The sequence below is a fragment of the Moschus berezovskii genome, chromosome 1 (assembly GCF_049115385.1).
Source record: "Moschus berezovskii isolate FMDL1 chromosome 1, NW_MosBer_1.0, whole genome shotgun sequence".
NCBI lineage: Eukaryota > Metazoa > Chordata > Mammalia > Artiodactyla > Moschidae > Moschus > Moschus berezovskii.
In genome coordinates this window covers 4,040,094-4,059,211 of record NC_142460.1, presented here as the reverse complement: position 1 = coordinate 4,059,211, position 19,118 = coordinate 4,040,094, and the positions used below count along the sequence as shown (strand labels likewise).

Sequence of the window (19,118 nt, the reverse complement as noted above, 5' to 3'; positions counted from 1 at the left end):
TGCCACGTGCCAGCCGGCCCTGTGCCACTGGAGCTGAGGTGCACCCCCGCCCTCCTGGGCGCCTGGGCTGGAGCGACTGCCCAGCCCCCCAGGTCACCAGCGTGGGGCCAAGCCCCCAAGGGAGCGAGGGTGGTGCTGGCCTGCAGCTGGCGGCTGCCTGTGAAACGGGCCCTTCCTTTTTCAGGGCACAGGACAGAAAATGCCCCTCCAGCTGCCTGTCCGCAGGATGGGGGGCTGCCGCAGGCCCCGCCCGGCCAGGCTGCCCTCTAGAGGAGAGACAGGAGTCAGCGCAGCAGGGCCAGATCCGGCTCCTCCTGGGCTCCATGCCTCTCCTCCCTGCAAACCCACGCCCCAGCCTCAGCTAACTCCGCCTGCCAGTCACGTCCTGATTTCTTCAATCAATGCGTGGGGCCCTGCTTGGCTCTTGGTCTTGATGACAAAGGCCCTTCAGGTCCCAAGTGAGATATGTCCACATCACCCACACTTTGGTACGTAGAGGCCCACTGGAATAAAGTTCTGAAGATGTGAGCAGCCGAACCTTGCACCCTTGATGGCTGGAGGCTACAGACGTTCCAGGGCTGCTTGTCAACGGCACACGTTCTCCAAGGGTAGGACTGGACACCATCATTAAGTCACGGTCACAGACCTTACCTCCTGATGTGGCTACCTACTGCCTCCAGCAAATACTGAGAGTCCCTTTAAATTAGGGCTTAGAGTATGGAGGTCCCTCAAAAAACTAAAAACAGAATTGCCATATGGCCCAGCAACTCCTGGGTATACACCCGAAATGATGGAAAAACTAATTTAAAGACACTGCACCCCGAAGCAACCTCAGTATCCACTGACAGACAAACGGATAGAGAAGACGTGGACGCATATATAGTGGAGCACTGCCTGCATGTGCAGTCGCTCAGTCACGGCTCACTCTTGTGACCCCATGGACTGCAGTCCACCAGGCTCATTCTCAAGGCAGGAATACTGGAGAGGATTGCCATTTCTTCCTCCAGGGGATCTTCCTGACCCAGAGATTGAACATGCATCTCCTAGGTCTCCTGCATTGGCCGGTGGGTTCTTTACCACTGAGCCACGTGGGAATCCCCTAATGGAACACTACGCAGCCGTAAAAAAATACTGCCATCCACAGAAATACGGATGGACTGGAGACTGTTACACCAAGTGAAATAAGTCAGAAGGAGAAAGACAAATACTGTCTATTATCAGTAACATGTGAAATCTAAGAAATAAATATATATACAAAAAGACTCACAGTTATAAAGAACAAACTATGGTCATCAGTGAGGAGAAGGAAGGGCAGAGAGGCAAGTTAGGGGAGGGGATTAAGAGGTACAAACTATTAAGTATAACTAAGTATAACATCAACTATAAGAATATATCGTACAACATAGAGAATACAAACAATATTTTATAATAGCTATAAATAAAATATAATCTTTAAAAATTGGGAATCACTACGCTGTATGTCTAAAACTCACACAATATTGTAAACCACCTATAGCTCAATTTAAAAGTAAAAAAACATGTAACACAAATTAGGGCTTAAGTTTTGGCTGATGACAGAGTTTGAGTCCAATCCAAGGTCTCCTCAACTCCCTCCTGCACTGACAATTCAAATAAAGAAGCCGGTGCCCACCTCAAGTTGGCTCTCCTTTTCCTTCTTCCGGAATCTCAGCTCCAGCTCCTCCAAGTACTGGCAGTGCTCCAGCTGCAGGTCTGCACGGAGCTTGCTCAGGGAGGCCTCGTGCTGCGCCTCCTGCGTCTGAAGGGAACCTGCCGACGGGCGGGGCCTCAGCTTGTGACGCCACCGTGTCCTCCACCTGTCGCTGTCGCTGCACACACCGCCTGTCCCCAGGCTCCCTGCAGACCCTGTTTTCTCTAGACTCTGCTCTTAGGACTCTGCTCTCCTCCGGGACAGAAGGAGGGAAGGAGGAAGGGGAAGGCACAGGCCAGCAGACAGGGCCCACTGCCAGTAGGCGTCACCGCGTAACAGAAAGTGAACAACTGCATATTACTTTTCTGGTAGCAAAACAAACATGTTCCAGTAGTAGAACATGTAAAAACTGTCTCTGAAACGAAGGATTCTGGAAATTTCAGGGAACCCGAGAGGCCTGTGACCCACGAGGCAGGGCCACACTGGCTCTGTCCTGCTGGTCTGTCACATGGCAGTCTTTCTAGGATGACACAGGAAAACCAGCCCCTCCAAACTTGCTCATTTTACTTAAAGACTCACATTCAGCTTGATGTTTGGCTTGAAAAACCTTCTCCAACTCAGCTTTCTGTTGTGCCAATTCTTTCTTAAACTGGTTTTGTAAATTCTCCAGTTCTGACCGATGCTTTTCCAATAACTCTTGGCGAAGGTTTTCTAAACACGTGTCTCTCTCGGATTCCCAGTCTTGCTTCAGAATCTAATTTAAATGAGAAAGAAGAAATGATAGCCAATGGTTGATTACTGAGGTAAAGATATTTCAACCTCGCATTCAAAACCCAGTCATCCCTGCTCAGACCAGACTGTGAGTAGAGCATGCAGCTTGAGATGTCCAGTCAGACAGGAACAGCAGTGGGCAAACATCCCTGGCCTGGACCGCCAGCCGGAAACAGAAGTGGCCTCGGAGCAGAAGCACAGGAACTCGGTTGACGAGTCAGGCATCCGTCACCAACCCAGACCCAGGCACTACAGCAATGCCACCAAGCTCTGCAGGGCCAGACTCTGCCCAAGCGCCCCGAGCTGGCGGCTGGGACTGAGGCAGCACTGCACTGGGGCGCGAGGCTGGCCTCCACTTGCCACTGTGCAGGTGGCCAGGACGCAGGCCCCAACGCTGCCCACATCCACTGCCATCACCAGCGCCAAGAGCCCATCCGCACAGCTAGGCTTGGGGGGCACAAGAGGCACATTCACGAGCGCATCCTCAGAACAGAGCCAGCGCTGCCGCACCCGGAACCAGAACCCCTCCCCACAAACGGGGGGTGAGGCGTGGGAACAGCAGGACAAGCAGAGCCCCAGCCGGCATGCGCAGCGCTGTCAGCACGCCGACCTCTGCCTTCACCCTCGGGGACGCTCATCCCTTATCGCCACCCCTCCACGGCTTCCTAAGTGGTGTCCGCGTCTCCTGTCCCTGAGGACCGAGGTCTATGTCCCCAGCCACAGGGCTGCTCAGAAGCCAGATGGGAGGAAAGAGCCTCCCATCACACCAGGCCACACAAAAGACACGAGCAGTTACTGAGGAATCCACGCCGGGCAGAGACAGCAGTGCGCCACACTGCCCTGGCGACGCCAACTACGACTGCATTGTGAGAATCAAGTGGGAGACCCCCGGGGGTGAGGGAATACCACCTACACGGAATGACACTGTCCCATCCTATGTACCTCTATCATCTGGGCATTTTTTTCCATTTCTGATTGTAGCTTCTCCTTCAGCTCAGCTGCAAGACAAACAAACATAACAAGTGGCTCAGATCACCGAGGCTCAGACTTCCCCATAGTCTGGTTCCCCAGAGAGGACAAGGCTCCAGTACCATAGGCCACTCCATAACACCAACAGGACAGGATGCTCCTGTGAAAATCGAGAAGGTGAAGATGGCTGCTTTGATGAGCAAATCACGCTTGCGCCCAACAAAGAACAGGAGACGTCCAGCCAGAGCAACAGTGTAGGAGGGCCATGTGAGGCTGGCTCCGGGCCTCGCAGATCACTGAGCCCGCCTCATCCTTCTGCTAGTAGAACCTTGGCCCATCCGCCCCACACCGGACACCACGCACACCCAGGGCCTGGAGTCCAAGATCCTGCAAGGCCAGCTTCCAGGCTGGGTGCTGGACAATAAGTAAAGGGAGACAGATAAGACGTTTCAGGTCCCAACAGCTCCTCGCCGGGAGGGAAAAAGCACTAGAAAAGAGGCGCCAGGGGCAGAGGAGAAGATGAACTGGACCAGGGGGTGCAGCCAAGCGTGGAGCTGGGGGAGCAGCAGCAGGCAACAGCTAGCACCACCAGGTGCCGGGAGGGCGGCCCAGCAAGCCCGGGATCCATGCAGAGATCCAACCACCGCCCTGCAAGGGCAGGTTCCACCAGGTCCATGGGGGCCCCGCCCGTGGCAGAACTGCAAGGAGTGGAGGGCAGATGGGCCTCCCTGGGGATTGTCCCAGGGGTGCTGGTGGAGGAGACAGCATCCAAACAGGCCCAGGACAAGCATGTTTCATATTTTTTAAATTTAACAAAAGCAGGGGAGGACATGCAATAATCTCCTCGTGTTTGCCTGAATCTCCGTGAATATGTGTCAGAGGACTGAGGAGGACGCTTCTGGGGGGAAAAGGGGGAAGGACAGGAAGACTCTGCAACCCAGGGTGGGTCAGAGAAAACAGCCCAGGGACTCTTCTGGGGGAAAAACGTTCTGAGTGGGAAAAACAAGAAAGCCACCAAAGTGTTGACTTGAAACAGTTTTAAACGGGTGAGTTATATGGTATATGAATTCAGTTCAGTTCAGTTCAGTCACTCACTTGTGTCCGACTCTCCGTGACCCCATGAATTACAGCTCAATAAAACTATTACGTGAAAATTGATTTTTACAAAAATACCAATAAAAAATGTACCAAGAAACATAAAAAATGACAACATAAAAGTTCACTTTAAGGCCAGATAATTGCAAGACTGAAAGGCGCCTCAGGTGCCACCAGCAGCAAGACGGCCTCTGAGCACAGTGAGGAGCCAGGGGTGGTGTACAGGTGGGCAGGGGGGTCTGGGGCAGTGCTAGGGGTCCAGTAGGGGATAGAGGTCCAGGTTGGGGGTCCAAGGCAGGGATGCGGATCTGGGGTGGGGATGGGGAACTGGGATGGGGATGGAGGTCTGGGGTGGGAGTCTGAGGTAAGAATGGGAGTCTGGGGAGGGGATGAGGGTCTGGGGTGGGGGTCTGGGGCAGGGATGGGAATCTAGGGTGGGAGTCTGAGGTGGGGACGGGGGTCTGGGGTGGGAGTCTGAGGTGCGGATGGGGATCTGGGGCAGGGATGGGGGTCTGGAGTAGGGACGGAGGTCTCGGATGGGGGGTCTGGGGAGGGGGTCTGAGGTGAGAATGGGGGTCTGGGATGGGGGTCTGGGGTGGGGGTATGGGGCAGGGATGGGGGTCTAGTGTGGGAGTCTGAGGTGGGGATGGGGGTCTGGGGCAGGGATGTGGGTCTGGAGTGGGAATGGAGGTCTGGGCTGGGAGTCTGGGATGGGGATTGGTGTCTGGGGTGGGGCTCTGGGGCAGGGATGGGGATCTAGGGTGGGAGTCTGAGGTGTGGACAAGGGTCCAGAGTGGGGATGGGGGTCTAGGGTGGGGGTCTGAAATGGGCGTCTGGGGCAGGGATGGGGGTCTGGGATGGGGATGGGGGTCTGGGGTGGGGATCTGGGGCAGGGATGGGGGTCTGGAGTGGGGATGGAGATCTGGGGAGGGGGTCTGAGATGGGCGTCTGGAGCAGGGATGGGGCTCTGGGGAGGGGATGGGGGTCTGGGGTGGGGGTCTGGGATGGGGATTAGTGTCTGGGGTGGGGTTCTGGGACAGGGATGGGGATCTAGGGTGGGAGTCTGAGGTGGGGATGGGGGTCTGGGGCAGGGATGGGGGTCTGGAATGGGGATGGAGGTCTAGGATGGGGTCTGGGATGGGGATTGGTGTCTGGGGTGGGGGTCTGGGGCAGGGATGGGGATCTAGGGCGGGAGTCTGAGGTGTGGACAAGGGTCCGGAGTGGGGATGGGGATCTGGGGTGGGGGTCTGAGATGGGCGTCTGGGGCAGGGATGGGGCTCTGGGATGGGGGTCTGGGATAGGAATGGGGGGCTGGGGTGGGGGTCTGAGATGGGTGTCCAGGACGGAGATAGGGGTTTGGAGTGGGGGACTGGGATGGAGGTCTGGAATGAGGATGGGGGACTGGGATGGGGGTCGAGGATGGGAATGGGGGTCTGGGATGGGGGTCTTGGGCGGCCACAAACTGGCCAGAGACAGAAAGTGATGAAGCAACAAAGAAACTCACAGCTCTCGAGCCAGGATCCTCTGTCGACACCCCAGGTTGTCGCCCAGCCCCATGCAAAGCCACTGTGCATACCTGCCTCCTCGCGGACCAGCTCCAGCTCCCGGCGTGCACGGCTCTGCAGCAGGGCCCGCTCCTGTGCGTGCCGCCCGGTGAGCTCAGCGTGCAGTTCGGCCAGTGCCGCCTCCTTCTCGCGCTGCAGGTGCGCCTGCGTCCGCTCCAGCCGTGCCGCGTGCATGTCACTCAGGCTCAGGCGCAGCACCTCCAGCTCCAGCTCCTGGAGGACAGTGAGGTTAGTTGCGTGCCACCACAAAAGACAACGTCATGCCACCCAGGTGAGGCATGCAGTGTCGTCAAACCATAAGGACGGAAGGTAGGATGGTGGCTGCCAGGGGCTGGGGAGATGTCATCAATGAACATGGTTTCAGGTTGATAGGATAAGAGCTGTGGAGACAGATGGTGCTGAAGGATGCACAACACTGTGAATGGACGAACACCACTGAATCGTGGACCCAAAAATCATTAAGAGAACAAATCTTAAGTGTTTTACTAGGTTGGTACAAACGTAATTGACATTTTTGCATTGTTGAAATTTGCTGTCTGATATTGGTACAAATGTGATTATTTTATACATCATTTTGATGTGCATTTCTTGCTTAAATTTTTTGGCTAATGACATTACTTTAAACTAGGGAAATGATGTTAGACAAAAAACAAATTCAAGCAATTTTCTTATTTGAGTTCAAAATGGGTCATAAAGCAGTGGAGACAACTCACAACATCAACAACACGTTTGGCCCAAGAACTGCTAATGAACATACAGTGCCAAGAGGTTCAAGAAGTTTTGCAAAGGAGACGAGAGCCTTGAAGATGAACAGCACGGTGGCTGACCATTGGAAGCTGACAACAACCAATTCAGAGCAATCATCAAAACTGATCCTCTTACAACTACACAAGAAGTTGCTGAAAACTTGTCAACCATTTACAGTCTTGGCATGTGAAGCAAACTGGAAAGGTAAAAAAGCTCAATAAATGAGTACTTCATGAGCTGACCAAAAATCAAAAATATCATTGGTTTGAATTACCGTCTTCTCTTATTCTATGCAACAACAACAAACCATTTCTCAACTGGATTGTGATGTGTGACGAAAGTGAATAACCAAGGACAACCAGTTCACTGGTTGAACCAAGCAGCAGCTCCAAAGCACTTCCCAAACTCAAACTTGCAAAAAAAAAGAAAAGTCATGGTCACTCTTTGGTAGTCTGCTAAAGGTCTAACCCACTATGGCTTTCTGAATCCCAGCAAAACCATTATATCTGAGAAGTATGCTCAGCAAGTTGATGAGATGCACCAAAAACTACAAGGCCTGTAGCCGGCATTGGTCAACAAAATGGCCCCAATTCTTTTCCACAACAACGCGTGATCAACTCTTCAAAAGTTGAATGAATCGGGCTCTGATGTTGATTCATCTACCATATTTACCTGACCTCTCGCCAGAAGACTATCACTTCTTCAAGCATCTCAACAACTTTTTGCAGGGAGAATGCTTCCATAACCAGCAGGAGGCAGAAAATGCTTTCCAAAAGTTCACTGAATCCTGAAGCAGGGATTTTTACACTATAGGAATGAGCAATCTTATTTCTCATTGGCAAAAATGTGCTGATTATAGCTGTTCCTACTTTGACTAATAAAGAAGTGTTTGAGCCTAGTTGTAATGATTTAAAATTCATAGCCCAAAACCACAATTGCTTTTGTACCAACCTAAGACGCTAAAGCTGAAACTCCAATACTTTGGCCACCTCATGCGAAGAGTTGACTCACTGGAAAAGACTCTGATGCTGGGAGGGATTGGGGGCAGGAGGAGTAGGGGACGACAGAGAATGAGGCGGCTGGATAGCATCACCGACTCAATGGACATGAGTTTGAGTGAACTCCGGGAGTTGGTGATGGACAGGGAGGCCTGGCATGCTGTGATTCATGGGGTCGCAAAGAGTCGGACACGACTGAGCGACTGAACTGAACTGAATACAATTTTAAAAAAGACCATGACAAAAACAGAGGTTGAGGGAAGTATAAACAGAGTTTAAATAATTAAACAAAAGGAAAGTGAAGGTGATTAAATTTATACTTAGACAAATTAAGTATACATACTGTATTTCATAACCTCAACATTAAAAGAACAGAAACTGTGTACTATTACTTTAAAATGCATAAAAGGATAATTTCTTTGTAAATCCCATGATAAATAATAATTCAAAGAAGGCAAAACAGGTAAAAAGAAAGGAACAAAACAGGCAAGACCAACAGAAAACCCAAATTAAATGTCTGGTGTAAGTATAGGCACAGCAGTGATGACATTAGATACAAGGGAATTCACTGCCCAATAAAAAGACAAAATTGTCAGGCTCAGTTAAAAATCAACCCGATGCTATTCACCAGACATACATCTCAAACTGACGTCTGCAGAGACGCTAAAAGTGAAGGAGAGAAGAGACGAGGTCCATTTACACAAAGCTCCACGGCAGAATCAGCAAGCGAGTGCTCACCTGGGGTGGACAGTAGGGATCAGAGCCAGCACTGTCCCACCTCTGACCAGCAGAGGGGTCACCTGCTGTGTGCATGGTGTAGTCATCTGGGTTATACGTAAGTTCTGTGCACTTTTCCACACAGATGCTACAAGTCACAGCTTAAACAAGTATAAAATGTGTATTTAAGACTGGGTCTTACAGACTCCATCAGAGACCATTTTTCCAAGCCCTATGATCTAGATTTCTCCTGCAATAATGCAGATTAAAAACCAAACTTGCTCACTGCTACAAGTAGTGTGAACTAAGACCAGCTAGAATTGAGTGTCTAAAATATTTTGTATTAACTTCTAATGGAGTATAATCTATAAAACTACTGAATCACCATGCTTTACACCTGAAACTAACATAATGATGTAAAACAACTATACTTTAATTAAAAAAAAGATAAAATATAAGAATTTCAAGACAACACTTTGATACTGGTCAGTATCTAATAACTTTTCTTGCAAATGCTAACAAAACTGAATTGATTTGAAAAAGGAATCAATTCAACATCCATGGAAGTCACACCAAGCACTCTGGGAGGAGCTGGGACAGTAACACTGACGCCCAGCCTGCAAGCCTGACCCCTGCAGCGACTTGGGTGTGGGCCAGGCCTGGGAAGCACACTGACCAATGACAGAAACCAGCAGGGCAGAAGGCGGTTCCCCACACACACACCCACCAGATAAGATCTGTGAGGAGGGCTGAAGAGAGGCCTTCCATGCAGGGAGCTCTGCCTCCAGTTCCCACGCATGGGAGGAGACAAGGACACACCTTAACAGGGAACCCAGGGAAAGCTCACCTTCGTCATGACCCCGGGCTGCTCTGCACAGTGGCCATCCAGCTTCGGCGGCGTCCTCTCTCTGCTGGGTTCCTGCAGCTGGCGGGGAAGGGCCAGGAGGGGCGTCCACAGTGGCACAGGGACGGCCCTGGCCCCTCTGCCCCCAATCCCTCCACCTCTGCCCCACTCCAGGCCTGCCAGGTCCATCTACAGTTGCCTCCTAAACCAGTCTCAACTCTAAACATTTTTTGTAACTTGTTTCCCTCATGATGGTGCTGCATGATTTTTAATGAATTCTGTTTATTTCACTGTGTGCTTAACATTTAAATCACTAAATTTTAGTTTCTCAACAAATCCTGGTCTTTCACATTCATGCACATTTTCTAAGCTCTTAATTTGATACAGATTCAAATATTTCATCTTCAAGATTTTCCTTTTTTAGATAAATCTTTCCCTTAAAATTTTGTAAAGTAGTATTTTGTTTTTCTAAATCACCTCAAAATTGAATTTAAAGTTTTCCAACAAATTTTCCCCCAATAGTTTTGACACATAAATTTACAATAATTTGGGGCTTTTATCTGCAGGAAGGCTCAGTGCGTTCTCCTTGTCAACTCGCTGGTGGCTTCCCGCCATGTCCATATGGACTGCCAGCCATGACCACACGTCACTCACTGCTGTCAGAGTGTCAGGATCTGCTGGACCCAACTGCAGTTAGCAGTTTCATTTAAGCCACTCCAGTACTCTTGCCTAGAAAATCCCACGGATGGAGGAGCCTAGTGGGCTGCAGTCTGTGGGGTCACTAAGGGTCGGACATGACTGAGCGACTTCACTTTCACTTTTCACTTTCACACATTGGAGAAGGAAATGGCAACCCACTCCAGTGTTCTTGCCTGGAGAATCCCAGGGAAGGGGGAGCCTGGTGGGCTTCCGTCTATGGGGTCACAGAGTCAGACACGACTGAAGTGACTTAGCAGCAGCAGTAGCAGCAGCATAACTACTTGAGAAGTCTGGTATAATTTTATCTTTCATACAGGCCTTCCAAAGAACAGCGAGAAAATTCACTTTTTTTTTTTTTTTCAATAGAGTAAAACATTTTGTCTTGCAATTACTGCCAGACCCCTGCATTTACCTAGGATGCAAGATGGATCTGAGCAACCTGCTTCTCCCATAACACAATGCTATTTCATCATCATAAGGATGAATCTGTCAATTTAATTATTCCCAACCATGTCAACAATGCCTTAAATAATGAGGAAGCAGAGGAACCACCTAGAAGGGCAAGGGGCAGTGAACTCATCTCTCCTCCAGTTTTCTACGTGACTGGAGAGACCATCTCTGTGTCCTGCTTTCAAGGTGACAATTCAGGGAGGGGCTTTCCTGGCAGTACAGTGGTTAGGACTCTGAGCTTCCCCAGCAGGGGGCACTGGTTCAAATCCTGGGGGATGTGTGTGTGTTAGTTGCTTAGTCATGTCCAACTCTTTGCAACCCCATAGACTGTAGCCCACCAGGCCCCTCTGTCCATGGGATTCTCCAGGCAAGAAAACTGGAGTGGGTTGCCATTTCCTTCCCCAAAAGGAACTACAGAAAGAAAGAAAGTGAAGTCGCTCAGTCGTGTCTGACTCTCTGTGACCCATGGACTATAGCCTACCAGGCTCCTCCATCCATGGAATTTTCCAGGCAGGAGTACTGGAGTGGGTTGCCATTTCCTGCTCCATCAACTCCTGGTAGGGGACCTAAGAGCCCACTATGCCATTTGATATGGCCAAAAACTTTAAACAGCCCAGCAAATGTGAAGCTAGCATACTGGGTTATTCTATTTATAAACACTCAAAACCAGCAAGACTATAAACTATTCTTCTACAAGTAAGGTGCTCCAAACACAGAAAGTAACGTGAGACAGATTACAGAATTAAACACAGAAACCAGGCCAGAAAGCCTCAAGCAGACATGGGAGATTGTCTTCACAACCAAAGGACAGGAGAGATCTTTCGGACAGGACACAGAAATCACTAACCACAGGAAGAAATGATAAGCTCAACATCAAAGTTAAGAATATTTGCTTATCACAAGACATCATTAAGAAAAAAGCTAGGTAAGCAAGACCAGGAAAAATATTTGCAGTACATATATCCCAAGAAGGGGAGAAGGGAAAAGCTACCCACTCCAATATGCCGGCCTGGAGAATCCCATGGACTCCAGTCCATGGGGTCACAAAGAGACGGACACGACTGAGCAACGTTCGCTTTCAGTTTCTTTACATCTAACAAATAACCGGGAAAACTAAAAGACAAAAAAGAACCGCAAGTTCCCCCACAACCAAAAGTTGAGACTTCCTAAGAAAGTTCTCATAAGCCAAAATGGCCTAAAAGTAAAGAACCAATTGCATTTCTTCATAAAAGTGAAAACCCTCTCTGATTTCTTTCAGTTAGCAAAAAGCAGGTATTAATTTGGCCTTTTATAAAAATGAAGTGGTGGAAAGCAAACATTCAAAAAGTGGGGATAGCTATATAAACAAATATTCCACTTTAGTTAGCAAATTTGTTTTTCACAAGCATGAGAATTAGTAATTCCGAAGCTTATTTATGTGTATTTTAAGACTGAGTAAATAAAGATATTGTAAATAAGGATGTCAGGTTTCTCACTATGGGTAAAAGGAGCTAAAAGTAAGGAAAGGGGGAAAACTAGAATAAAATTTGTACTGTTGGATTAAAATTGAAGATATTACTATTAATTTATGATTTTTACTATACATACAAATAAAGAAATATGTACAGATGTGTTTGAATATACATTTATTTATATTTTCCTGCTCTCTTTTGAAACAGCCCAGAAGCAACTACACCCTGCTAGCAACAAGTGTGCCAAGCACACAGATCTTGGCTTCGAAAACCATTCTCCACCTAAAGGTACCAGGGCTCCTAGAAGAAATGACTGGTTTGGGGCTGTAGAAGGGAAAGAACCAAATAAGCCTGGAAAGTCTTGGTGTGGAAAGTATGGAAGTAGGTGCCAGCAAACAATGAGCGCATGTTGAAAGGTCACAGATGCCAATCCAAAGGCACTCCCAAAGGCCAAATGTATGTGTTTCAGCAACAAAATAAACACTGATATGATGGATTAAAACCCATAATAGAGTATCTAGCACTCCACACTGATATAAATTATTGAATAAATAAATAAGTTCGGGAGGAGCAACAGTTCCTCCTTAGAGTAAAACACCAATTAAAGTATGTGGGTGGAATGATGGCAACAAAGTCATCATCCAGCCAACACCCCAGTAGTTACTGCAAGAGTCCTCAATGAAAGCTAAAACTGACAAAATGTTTACAGGATCTCTAAGTACCCCCACACTATACACTTATTAACTACAAAGGGAAAAACAGAAACTTCTCTATCAGAAGAAATCTGGCAGGGCCCCCAGTAATGAGACATACCACCTGTGCCTCTTCTCAGATACTCTTGGCAGGCAACATCATCACCTCCACAGTGTTCCTGCTAAAATGTACTACCTGACTTCAATCAGGAAAAAACATCAAACAGAGCCCAAACTGACAGGGATCCTACCACATAACTAGCTGCTACTAAGTTGCTTCAGTCGTGTCCGACTCTGTGCGACCCCACAGACGGCAGCCGACCAGGCTCCCCTGTCTCTGGGATTCTCCAGACAAGAACCTGCAGTGGGTTGCCATTTCCTTCTCCAATGCGTAACTAGCTAGTAGCCCACAAATGTCAAACTTATAAAACACAAAGGAAGACTAAGAAACTGTCCAGATTGGAGGAGACTAAGGTGACAAGACATTGAACTGCAATACAGAATCCTGGACCAGAAAAAAATGGAAAAAATTAGAAAAAGCTCTATCAATTAGCTCACAGTATTGTTTCAATGTTTACTGAAACCACATAATCATTTATGTTGTGATAACACAGATATCAATGTTTCAGGAATTTAGGTGAGGGATATCCAGGAACGCTGCTATTTTTTACAAACTTTTTGTAGCTCTAACATTATTTTAAAACAAATAGAATAGCTGAAAAATACAAAACTTTTAAGTTAAAATTAAAAAAAAAAGACTTGTCTAATTTGAAAGTAAAGATATGAAATAATAAATGCTAACTTACACTATGAGCCTTTCTCCTCAAAAAGCCTAGGCAGGAAACACACAGAGAAAAGCCACTGGAGTAAGTGCTTGGCCCCCTCAACATGGCATTCGTGTACTTAGCTGCAACAAGACAAGGCTACTGAGAACCACCGCTCTACCCCAGAGAAGCAACAAGAAGACAAGCATGAACAGCAACTGAAATCCAGTCTCAGGTCTCTTGAGAGCACAGGCAATGGAGGGCGAGTCAGCGGGGCACAGGTTGGTCTAGAGGCTCAGGCACCAGAGCTCTGCAGCAGCTCCCGAGTAAAGTCAGAGCACCATGACAAGGCCTTCTCATTTGCCAAAAGCAGCATTCTAGGTTTGTAGATAGGATATCATAAACTGTGCTGGTAATCATCCCATTTTTTTTTCAATAAGGCAGTGCAAACACAACATGGTTTTCAGTCAGTCTGCCCTCAGCCACCAGTGTTCTGCTCATTCTAGCAAACCCCTGCCCTGCCCCTGCCACACATAAGCAAGATACTCCTGGTTCAAGGCCCCTCGCTTATAATACAGGTGAGAGGAGGCCCCAAGGACAGCCCCCATGCAGGCCCTCGACAGGCCCAGCGAGGCCATGCACCCTGCACACCCAGGTTCACACCTGCCTGCAGCCACAGGGCCTCAAGCAGCAGACAAGACAACGTTTCAGTGCCACCTTCACCCCTTGCTTCCTCACTCCACGTTCAGGAAGAAGGGGAAGGCTTCAACCAAGAACGAGGCGGATTTGAGAGCACGTGAAAGGACATCACGGTGTAGGTGTCAGAGGGGCTGCTGCACAGCCACACCTGAGGAGCCTGCACTGGTCAAGCTTCTGTTACCACAGCGTCACCAACACGGACACTCGCCTTCAAACAGTCCATTCAACATTTCTCAAAATCACGTGATGAAGAAAAACTTTTAACTGTAAGTAAAACTACAAAAACATACTCCCCATCTGTAAGGTAGAATAAAACCCTCTTTCCCTAACTTTGGATAGACAAAAACAGACCCAACACCACTTTCAGTGCATTAGGCTAGCAAGAACTAGAAGATAAGCAAAACGTGACAACACAAAGCTGACTGAATGCACCTGAGCGGCGTCAGCGCCATCAGGGGCGTCGCTGCCGGTCGGGTTCTTGCCAATGTCCAGGCCTCCCAGGGGCCCACCGTCCCAGGGCGCAGCTACCGGACTCTCCTCCGCGACAGGCGCATGGACAGTCGTGCCCTTCCTCTTCGCCGGCGTTTTCTTCGAATGCGTACAGTCACCTTTTGTTTTTCTCTGTCTGAAGTGAGCAAGCTGCGCAGAAATGTAGAAAAGTAGTAGAGACAAAGGTAAGCAAGGAAGAAGTAACAGAACCACAAGGTGAGCAAGCTTGAGGGGAGCATGAGGCTCTGGGGCCCGCGCAGTCCACGCGGCCACACCTGGCCAGACACTCGTCACCTGGGTCCCTGCCCCACAAACACTGCCGCCATTAACATCGAGATACTGGGCTTCAGAATCACACTGAAGAACCTAACGGTGAGAATGGTTAATGATGCCCACAGACAAAGGAAGGCAATAAGGCTGGCTGGCAGAATAGCTTTTCTAGCCCGTAACAGTTTATAAAAAAATTCAAAAATTTAGAGATGCATCTATTTTAAAAACTGACAGCTTAATCAAGGCACGTTTACGGTTTAAAATTATATAAAAGCTAAATCTCTCCCCTTTTGCCCCATTTTCCCCCAATCGGAGAAATACATAGTGTAGCCCAAACTTCCTTGCCGTAGATTCTGAGACAAGGTACAGAAATAGCAAAAAATTAATTAAGCCAGGTCAATCTAACATCCTCCTTTATGGAATCAGATGTTCTAGTTTTCATGACACAGCTCACTAAAGCACCAGGGACCGCCACAGAATGTCCCTATCAGAAGGCACACCTGGCAGTGTTCAGTCCGTCGAATCTGAGGAGTTTAGACTGCTCACATACTGTCTCTCCCAACACCTTATTCAAAAGGTATGACTGCTAACATAAGCATTTCACAGGACAAGGTCCTTCACATGACAACTGTGGTCATGAAAGCAAATGCATGTAACACATTTGTGTGCATGATAACAGAGGCTCACAGTCTCGTGGGCGTGGGAAAATCACAAAAGGAATTTAAGTGAGAGAAACCGTCTGTCAAGACCAGACACTACCTTCACAACTAGCCCCATCTCCATCAAATCTAATGTCAATGAGTTCCCTTCCTGCATCACAAACCTGGTCCCTTGCCTGTGGTCGCCCAAAGAGAGGCATTTGTTTTTTCCCCCAAGGTTAAAATCGCCTCCTCATTTAGACATATTTAGAAACCATGGAGCTCAGGGAAAACGATATTAAACTCTGACTCAGTTGCATCTCCTTCCTATGTGCCAGGCACACGCAAAGGGAAGAAAACACACTCCCGCCTCACTCTTCAAACCCCAGTCAGAAGTCTGACCTGCATGGGAAGCTTGCAGAGGCCGCTCTGTCCTCTGCCTGCCACCCTGCACTCCCCGTCAGCGTCTCACACCCTCACCGTGTGTTCTGGTCTCTAACAGAGTGGCCCTGCGATTTCCTCAAGGGAAGGAACTATCACTGATCCATGTGAATTCCCAATGTCTGACCACGTCTGACCTCAAACAGCAACTTCACAGTACTCCGCAGGTTCTAACCCCAGACGGCCGGAATGGGGTGGGGCGGGGCGGCTAACCCCTACCCTGATCCAGGCTTTCTCCACCTTCTCACGGGCGCGTCTGAACTGCACACGGCTCAACCTCCGCAAATTACCCAAAACAGTGAGTACCAGATGGCGCCTGCGTGGATGGTCGAAGCCGACTCAAGGAACTACAGAGCTCCCGGGGCACTGCAGCCTGGGGACAGGACACCTCCCGGTGGATTCGTCCGAGTGTCTGGAGCTCCAGGCCCGGCGCGGGATGGGGGGTGGGGGGATCTGGGCAGAGCCCTCCGCCCTCACCTGCCGGAACCGTCTACCTGGGCCCCAAGAGGCGCAGGCGCTTCGGGAGCCGGACACCAGGGAGGAGGTGAGGCATTCCTTAAAACAAGTTCGTGCTCAGAAACACTACTCCCAAAGAAAATTTTTACAGAAAAAAGCAGGACTCCATGTAAACGAACATCTGAACGTAGTTTTAATCGGATGGAAGCTGAGCTGAGACCTAGGGGAAGCGCCTGTGATGCCCAACTGCTGGGAGGCCTGGCCTCCAAGCCCTCCAGGAATCCAGGCAGGGACTGGGAGGTGCGCAGGTGCGAGCAGGTGTAGAGTTGTGGCGACCGCGCCCGTCCCCGCACCTCGGGCTTCGGGAGCCGGCAGGCGTCAGAGACACCGCGTCCCGACGACACCACGGCCAGTCAGTGAAGCCGCCTCGCCCGCTAAAAGGGCAGCTCCCCTGAGGCCGGGTACCTGCAGGGGCTGCGCTCCCTGGGAGACGGGTGGAGGACCTTGCCTTCCTTAACTCCGCCCCTGCCCCTGCGCAAGCGCAGCCCCGCCAGTCCCGCCGTACCCCGCGCCCGACCTCGCGAGGCGCTGCGCGTCCCCAGCCGCTGATTGGCTGCGGCTGCGATGGGGGGCGGGAACTGGCTGAGGGCGGCGGATTCAAGATGGCGGCGGCCAGGGGGTGGCTTCCAGCCGAGTCGGTAGAAAGGGCAAGAGTGCGGCGGCGGCCCCCGCCTGGCTGCGTCCGCTCCTGGCAGGGGGCGGTGGCGGGCACTGGAGCCCGCCCTATGGACCCCACGCCGGGACAGCACGGGGAGGAGGCGCTGCCATTTACCTTCGCTCTCCCAGCTTCCACTTTTCTGCGCCGCTGCTCTTGCTCATCATCTTCCATCTTCCTCTGGCGCCCTTAGCCAGTCGCCAGGAGGTGGCTGAGCCGATGCTGCGCCGCCTTCGCTCTATTTACGCTCCCTCCCCCTCGCCTGGGCTCACCCTCCCCCCACGACAACTGTCACGCAGACGTGGGCCCGCCCCACGTTCGGCCCCGCCCCGAGGCGTGCACCCCGGCTGGTGGCCAATCAGGAGCCGCGGTCCTGCTCCCGCGCCAGCGCACTCAGGGCGGTGCACCTAAGGAGGTGCGGCTCAGCGGAGCTCCGCCCAATCTCCTTCCTCTCCGATTGGTGAATGTCCCGCCTCTTCGGGCGGGACCAATGAGCGGGGCGCGGCGGCTTCGGCGCCCTAGGCGGTTGGTAGGTTTGAAGCGCCCTGTGATCTTGGCGGGACTCCGCCTCGCACTGGTGCGGCTGCTTGTTCGCGTTCCCTGGAGGTACGGGCCGTAAGGGAGGAGTCTACGCCGGTGCCCACTTGGGTCGAGCTTTGCAAGAACCCAGGGACAAGTCCAGGAGACCGGGCCCCATTGCGTGGACGCGCCAGCTCGGGGCTGTTCCCGAAGTCGTGTTCCAGGTGTCCGTGGCCGGACCCCGGGGTTGCAGGACCCAAACGTTCATCTCTAAGGGTCCTGGCCCTGTGTGTGTCACGAAAACAGACAGCCGGCAAAATCACTCGATTTCATTCCTAGTCATCCCTCCCTTGGGTCACGCTGGCGCTTGTACTCACGGAACCGGAGTGCGAGGGGCGGCCACAATTAGTTCAGTAGGAATCGGCCAGGACCCCCCAGGCCAAGGATCCCAGAGCTGCAGGGACAAGAAGCCACTGGTGGTGCTGCCACTCCTGGGCCCATGGATTCTTCCCAGTGGGCACACAGTGCTATATCGAGGACTCTGTTTCAGTACGTCTATGCCCAACTTGCATCTTCTGGTTAGTGCGGTTCACGATTTGACCAGGGGACCCCACAATCATGGTTCCACTCTGGCACCTCTGACATAAAGCATTGCCCTGCCTCAGTGTTAGGAAGGACTCTGTGCACTGGGAAACAGAGAGTCAGGCTGAGGCCCTAAGGGCAGAAAAGGCAAACCCATACCTGGAATACAAGTGTATTCCTGTTAGGGCAGTCCCTGGAACCCAGCGTGAAAAGGGTTTCATAGGGCCTCCTTGCTAAGGGGCCTTGTTTAGTCGCTAAGTTGTGTCCAGCTCTGCAACCCAATAGACTGTAGCCCACCAGGCTTCTCTATTCATGGGATTTTCCACTCAAGAATACTGGAGTGGATTGCCATTTCCTTCTCCAAGGGGCCTGCAAAGATGCAATTTCAAATGTTACAGCAATTGTACCTAGTTCTAGGTCAGCAGGGGGAGAGAGCTGTTTCAGTGAAAGGCAGAAAGTCTCTTCTTACACAGAAGGGTTTTAAGACCTGGAAATGTTTGAGTAAAACGGTAAATCATTCCAAATACTTTGTAAATGATTGTTAAAGAGGAATATGCTGTATTTCTTGTTCAAGTTTCTGTGAACCTAAAACTGCTCTAAAAGATAGTCTTATTAAAAAAATTTTTTAAAGAAAAGGAATGTGATGTGGGTTGTGAATTCATGATCTGTGTGTCAACTGGAGTCTCATGAAACCATTCTTTGTTTCTTAGCTTCAGATTCCACTTGAACCTGTTTGTCCAGATGAGGAAACAATGCTAGGTTTTTATTGCTAGCCCACGGTTTTGATTAACAATCAAATGCTGTTACAGTAACTAAGGTTATTGGAAGCTGATAAGCTCTGACTAAGTAACACTGATCCAAAGCATGTGGTCTGCACC

At 50.2% G+C, this 19,118-nt stretch overlaps 1 protein-coding gene across 5 annotated transcripts in view; it reads right to left on the bottom strand.

Annotated features, from left to right (window-relative positions):
* The window catches only part of PCNT (pericentrin), a 108,777-nt gene extending 91,334 nt beyond the window's left edge, over nucleotides 1-17,443 (bottom strand). For all 5 annotated transcript variants that reach the window (XM_055415715.2, XM_055415751.2, XM_055415776.2 and 2 more), the window contains exons 1-7: nucleotides 17,257-17,443; nucleotides 14,563-14,769; nucleotides 9,379-9,456; nucleotides 6,081-6,282; nucleotides 3,383-3,438; nucleotides 2,249-2,423; nucleotides 1,652-1,788 (exon numbers count right to left, since the gene is read on the bottom strand). In XM_055415715.2, the coding sequence (XP_055271690.2) occupies nucleotides 1,652-1,788; nucleotides 2,249-2,423; nucleotides 3,383-3,438; nucleotides 6,081-6,282; nucleotides 9,379-9,456; nucleotides 14,563-14,769; nucleotides 17,257-17,313 (912 nt within the window). In that variant the 5' untranslated portion in view covers nucleotides 17,314-17,443. The remainder of the gene's footprint in view (nucleotides 1-1,651; nucleotides 1,789-2,248; nucleotides 2,424-3,382; nucleotides 3,439-6,080; nucleotides 6,283-9,378; nucleotides 9,457-14,562; nucleotides 14,770-17,256) is intronic.
* Between the last annotated feature and the right edge of the window lie 1,675 nt (nucleotides 17,444-19,118).